Raw genomic sequence first — 6,438 nt, 5'->3', positions numbered from 1 at the left:
AATGTTAGATATACATACAAATATACAAGTATATAAGAATACTGTACTTCGAGTGCCTTCTGATTTGCTCTCCGCAAGTAAAATAATAATTTCAAAACGACACGCTCAAGGGAGCAATGATCGTGGAGTGAAAAGTGTATGTATACATTGCCTATGAAGACCAATTGAGCTTCATATCTCATGTGTTTACTGAAGTACTAAGTACATATATTAATCGGTTGATCCCAGTTGGAAATTGATGTGTTTTTGACAAAAGTTTTGCAAAAAGTGATTTGTGAAAGCCTTAAGAGAATAAGAATATCAATAGCAATGCTGGACATGAATTTTAAATACGAAATTAATTAATAACTAACGAAGATATTAGAAAAAAGTAAGAATTGGCTAAGTTGTAACAGAACATTTTATACTCTCGAAATTTATTGATATAGTTTAATTAAGAAAACTCACAAATTGACATAACGTCGACTAGAAAACAAAAATGATTATTTATAGTATATGAGGGCTGAGGATATTCCTGGACCGATTTCAACTATTTTTGTCGTCAAACTACATTCTATCCAAGCTTATATGCTCAATTAATTTTGCTGAGATATCTTACATATTAACCCATATATACGGCATATAGTCCATTGGAAGTTTGAAACCTCTAATATTAGGTATATTGGAGCTAGAGAAAGTTATGGCCAGACTTCACAAATTTTGGAAAATGAAATGAAAAATGATTTCCTCTAAATTTCTTTAAAATATCTGAGAGATTTACTATTATTTTCAGAAAGCAACGTATTAGAAGCACTGTGATCCCAATATTCGATATTTGGGGCCTTAGAAACGTATGGTCTTATTTTGGACAGGCGATACCACATTATAAAGGCAGTATTTGTGAAAAGTTCTGTTTCGATATATTCACTAGTGCTTACTTTACATATTGTAAAGTGAACGATACAGATCGATTTTAAAGCTCTGGTATGTATATGGGAAGTAGGCGTGCTTGTGAACCGATTTGACATATTTTCATAAGATATCGGTGGGATGCCAGGAAAATAGTAGGAAATGAATTTCATTAAAATTGGTACAATTTGACCCATAAGTGGGCGAAGCCAAGCCAATTTAAAATGTTGTATACCAATTTGAGTGCATTTAATTTCATTAATTTAATTTATGTATAATTTTTTTGTGATCCTAGATTCATAACCAGTTTGTATTAATTCATACAACATAAAAACCAAAAATGCCACGTAGACAGTAGAACGGAAAATAATTTATTCTAATAATTTCCAAATAACACTGATAATCTGAAGCGAGCTTTTTAAAAACAATTATTACGCAGCTCTACCTAATTCCGATGCCATATCCATTCCATCCAATCCCGCTGTCCAGGCAATAATTTTTTTATATTGATCACCATCGACCTCCGTAATTATCAATGCATTATCCATTTGTTGTTTTAAGTGATCGATCACCATTTGGCCTCGTGTATGAGTGCCGGCCAGTTCAACGGTTGCATGATAGTGTCGACTCTCTTTTACCGTTAAATGTGGGAAAAGGTATGCTGCTACAGCTACGGCATCACAAATTATCCAACGATTGACACCTTTGGGTATAAAAACGGCGCGATCCACAAGGTTCAGCAATTCGATGAAAGGAGTTTGTATGGAACCAAGCACATTGAAGCGCCAATCCTATGTGGAACACATTATATATATTTCTATATTTCAATGCTAAAAATTTTTATATTTACAAGTGTTATGTAGATTTCGCCATCGATACAGGTTTCCCAAGGAAGTATTGTTAATGGTGTGTCTACACTGGCTAAAACAATATGAGCAGCCTCTGGATCCATCATGAAATTGAACTCGGCACTTTTTGTGATGTTGCCTTTACCTATATATAAGAAATATATTATTAATTATATGTAGAATAAGCTGATAAACTTTTGGTTCCTCGAAGTTTATATCTGTGATATCTCATATTTATTTAAAAATAATATTTTTAAAGTATTGTAAATGATTAAATAGTAGTCCCATACCTCTATAATTGCCGCCCATAACATAAATTTTACCAACTTTGTCCAAGAACTCTGAACCATACATATTGATGCACATTGCAAAGTTGGTGAGCGGACCCATCAACAAGAAGTCAACCTTTTTCGGATGCTGAAATGAATAAATGTAAAATTAAGCAAACGAACTTTCAAGTACTTAAATATTATATTAAACAAACCTTACAAACAAAGTCAAACATCGCATTCACCGCATGCTCCGGACGCACTAAATCCAAATTGACCTGCGTTTCATGATGCACATCGCCGAAACCATCCTCACCATGAAAGATTTGGGTATTCTTCCACTGCCTTGGTATAATTGGTGTAGCACAACCTTTATATACAGGTAACTGAGAGCAATTACTTTTAACTCACATAAATATATGTATTCTAAAATCTTTCTATCGAAACATTAATACTTACATCATTTCTATTGGCTGCATTCAGCACACGAAGCGTGTTAATCACCGATTGATTGACCGTGGTGTTACCCTGCACGCATGTAACGCCGATAATTTCAAATTTTGCTGGAGAATCCGCAAGATCGGCATGCTTTTTAAAAGCTTCCTCAGCTTTGATGAGCATCATGAGACCCCACGCATCATCGGTGCCGACATCGCAATCGAAGACAACATATCTACCCATTTCGTTGACGGTTTCTGCGCTGTAGAGATTCAAATAATACAATCAAAATCAAAAGGTAGAATGATTGACGTAACAGAACTACTTGAAAATTACGGAAGCTAAACTACCTTGGTAACAAAATACATACGATTAAAATTCTAATAAAATTTTAAACAATATTTTATAGCATTTAGACGAATTTTATGGGGGTAAACAAGATATCGCATGCTATAATCTTATCAGTTGGTTATAATTTAACAGGAAGGTTTTGAGCAGTTCAAAATTGTATACCAGTTGAAAGATTTTGTAAAAAAAGAAGAAATGCTTTCTCAATTAAGGATAAGATAACAAAAGAAGGGATCTTAACTTATTATTAAATGACTTTTTTAATTTGATGATACTTTGAAGTAAAGTTTTAGCTTGCTCCAGGATAATTAAAGAGACCAATTGAATGGAAATTTCAAAATTGTTTTTCACAGAACACCTAGCAAAGAGCATCATTGCTTGAAAGAGAAAGATCGTTTAGCTCGAAGTTTGAGGAATCACATATGTGCATTGCAATTCTAGCGAAATAAATAAGTGATTATTTTTAAAAGGAATGTAAAAAAAATCCCTTAGTTTTTAAACTGTTTTATCACATTAAGTAGACTCATACGACTTTAGGTTTACCCTGTACATTTTACTGAAAACAACACTGTGTTATAACTTATGTGTATTTTAACCAGCCCAATCTCTTTGTAACGGATTGAGGTCAGCATTAAAATTGTTACAAATTATCCTTCACAAATGGCAGTAAATTATACCTGGTTACTGTGCATACATATGTACATACTATCTTTGGCATTTAAGAGCGACTCAAAGAGTACTGACAAATTGCAGAGCACATTGTAAATCGAAAATAAAGAGAGAGAGAGCGCCCGAGAAGTTATGTTTTATTTTGCCGGCTTTCTGGGAAATTCACTTAGCATTTGTGTGCAGGTGCGTAAAGACTGTCAACACGTTGAGGTGGACACATACACACCTACACATGCCACCTTTTACAACTAGCAATTGTAGATAAACAAAGATTTGATTATTTAATTTTATTGTGCAATAACGTGTGTTCTACGTTCATATGTGATCATTGCTAGCTGCTAAATTGCCTTAAGAGAGTTGAAATACAGAGATATACATATGTACATTCATATTAACTAGTGAATGCTTAATATAGTCGCAATTGCTCTGGCTGCTTAACAGTTGTGTATTCTATTATTGGAATTTAGTACGCTGGAAGAGTGGCTGGTGAGCAGCAGCTGGCAATAATCGGTCAACAAATGCGGAAATTTATTTACGTACATGCAGCTAGTGAACATATATGAAGTTACAAAGAAATTCTGTGAATAAAAGACTTTCAATTATATTCGAAGTATGAGAATGATTCATGGCATCTAAGCGATAGCGTCTAATCATTTAAGCAAATTGTGTGTGTGATAAGCTGTTGTAAGATTTTTTGCTGGAAAAACACAGAAACTATAATCTCTTGTGGTTATTTTAAAGTTATATTGGCTGTGATAAAATCGTAAAAAAATAAAATCAAAAACCGTTGCTGATGTCGACGCAAAACCGTTTCGTTATCTTTGATTGTGATGGCGGCAGCGATGATGCCTGGGCGCTGCTGCTGCTGCTCAAGGCCGCCGCCGAGCAGCATGTTACACTATTGGGAGTGACTATATGTGGCTGTGGCAATACTGATCTGCACAATGCTGCGCGCAATATGTATCGCATTTTGAAGGCGTGCAATCGCACTGAGGTAATATTTGGCGCCAAGTTGCTTGAATTGTAGTGTAATATGAAATTCAAAATTTTTAAAAATATTTATATTTTTTGTAATTAATATTCAAAACTCAATTTCTTTGTTTACTTGCAGATACCGATTTTTTATGGCGCTGCCGCGTCGCTTATACCACCCACCACACCGGTCGATGATAATGCATATTTTCATGGCCGCGACGGTTTCGGCGACATATTGCCCCTGGAGATAGACTACAAATTGGACGAGGTGGTGCAAAAGGAACACGCTGCAGTGGCTATAAATAGAATTTGCACGGAGGTACATGCATTTTTATTTGCTGTGCATACTTTTTGAATAAATATTAAATAAATAAATATAATATTTAATTATTTTATATTTAGCATCACAAAAAGGTGACCATAATCGGTGTGGGCCCCTTGACGAATATTGCGCTTTGTTACTCAATGTACGGCGATGGCTTCGCGAATGCCGTTAAGGACATTTTTATAATGGGCGGTAATCATCAAGGTGAATATGAATATATATTATATATTAAATAAACCATATTAAAACATTTTAGCTAAAAATGGTGAGTGAATTTAAATCTTAAAGAATTTATAGAAATGCCAATATTCGAAAAAAAAAATAAAAAATAATATTTGTATTAAAAAATCCTTATTTGGAATAGCACTCTAAAATATTCTCCAAAATATTCTTAAAAATTTCTACATATTTTTTTTTTTTCAAAAGCATTTTTAATACATTTTTCAAAATCCGCATTCTATCCACAGGCGTTGGCAACTGCACCCGCTGTGCCGAATTCAATTTTTATTCAGATGCTGAAGCAGCACATGCCGTACTCGCAAGAAGCAAATGTCCCATCACAATACTACCTTGGGAGCCCTGTATGGAAGATCGATTCTTCATATGCATTGTGAGTGTAAAAAATAACAATTATTTTTGTTAAAATTTAAATTATTAAAATTTTACTTGAATCCAGAATTGGCGCTTGGACGTGCTTGGCGCCATGGCTGCCAACACTTGCTCAGCCATCGAGATTATGAACAAAGTAGAGCGCGCCCAATGGTTGCCGTCGAATTACAAAGGTTGGATACCGTGCGATGCTTTGCTGGTGGCTGCATTTCTCTTTGAGAACATGCTCGTGAAGAAGAAAAGCAATTGGCATGCGATGGTGGATTTGACAGGACACACGCGTGGTCAAATGATTTTGGATCACCTACACGAGGTGGAGAAGTTTCCCAAGAACGTACACATAATTGAATTATTGGATGCGGATGTGTTTAAGAAAATTGCACAATGGGCGGTGGGACTTTATGATGAATTCGTAATTGAGCATACCAATGGGAATGTCGGGCAGTAAGAGTTTGGAATTTTAAATATGTGAATGCTTTGAGAAGTTCTATTGCTATGAGTGGGTTTAAGAAATTGAAAGCGTCGCTTTAATAAATATGTATTAATTTTATAAATCCAGAAAATATAGATTTACATTTAAAATTTTATGCGATGTGTTGTTGTTGAAGTCTGCCTAAAGTGGACATAATATAATAAGGAACATTTCATTTTGAAATATTTTCAAAAAATGTCTAAAAAAATTTAAAACATCATTTAAAATCATGAGTTTCACATCATTCCCTTTGCAAACGTTTTTATGTAAAATAGAACTAAAAAAATTACAGTTACTTATTTGAATTTTTATAACTGTTCATTGATATTTTTTCACCTAATCGCTTGCTGTTGGCAACGACGGTTTTCATACCATACCGTCCCCAAAGATTTGTCAAAAATCCATTTGACTTTTTCAAAACACACAAAGTGATGAAAAAGCGAACAAATCAAACATGATGAATGTCACAACGAAAAGGAAATTAAACAAAAACAGTACACTAGTGTAAAGCAAAAATCACCAAAGCACAACGAATGCGAATGCGCATACACAAAGCACACCCCGAACATAGGTTAAGCCACCACCATCTCCGCCCCC

General features: G+C 34.5%; 2 protein-coding genes across 2 annotated transcripts; one reads left to right on the top strand and one right to left on the bottom strand.

Moving 5' to 3' along the window:
* Nucleotides 1–1,071: 1,071 nt before the first annotated feature.
* Nucleotides 1,072–3,438, bottom strand: LOC105211858 (inosine-uridine preferring nucleoside hydrolase). The gene is made up of 5 exons (XM_054230545.1): nucleotides 2,465–3,438; nucleotides 2,221–2,391; nucleotides 2,027–2,153; nucleotides 1,739–1,881; nucleotides 1,072–1,679 (listed from the first exon to the last, which is right to left on the bottom strand). Exons 1-5 carry the CDS (start codon nucleotides 2,684–2,686, stop codon nucleotides 1,320–1,322), a joined length of 1,023 nt encoding a protein of 340 aa, XP_054086520.1. The 5' UTR covers nucleotides 2,687–3,438; the 3' UTR covers nucleotides 1,072–1,319.
* A 416-nt stretch (nucleotides 3,439–3,854) lies between these two features.
* Nucleotides 3,855–5,956, top strand: LOC105211842 (uncharacterized). Its single transcript, XM_011183502.3, has 5 exons — nucleotides 3,855–4,454; nucleotides 4,572–4,754; nucleotides 4,838–4,964; nucleotides 5,228–5,370; nucleotides 5,437–5,956. The coding sequence occupies exons 1-5, from the start codon at nucleotides 4,254–4,256 to the stop codon at nucleotides 5,815–5,817; spliced, it is 1,035 nt and encodes a 344-aa protein (XP_011181804.2). The 5' UTR covers nucleotides 3,855–4,253; the 3' UTR covers nucleotides 5,818–5,956.
* The last annotated feature ends 482 nt before the right edge of the window (nucleotides 5,957–6,438 follow it).

This window comes from Zeugodacus cucurbitae, chromosome 5 (genome assembly GCF_028554725.1).
Source record: "Zeugodacus cucurbitae isolate PBARC_wt_2022May chromosome 5, idZeuCucr1.2, whole genome shotgun sequence".
Lineage (NCBI taxonomy): Eukaryota > Metazoa > Arthropoda > Insecta > Diptera > Tephritidae > Zeugodacus > Zeugodacus cucurbitae.
Note: the sequence above shows the minus strand (reverse complement) of the source record. Positions and strands in the feature narration are given on the sequence as shown.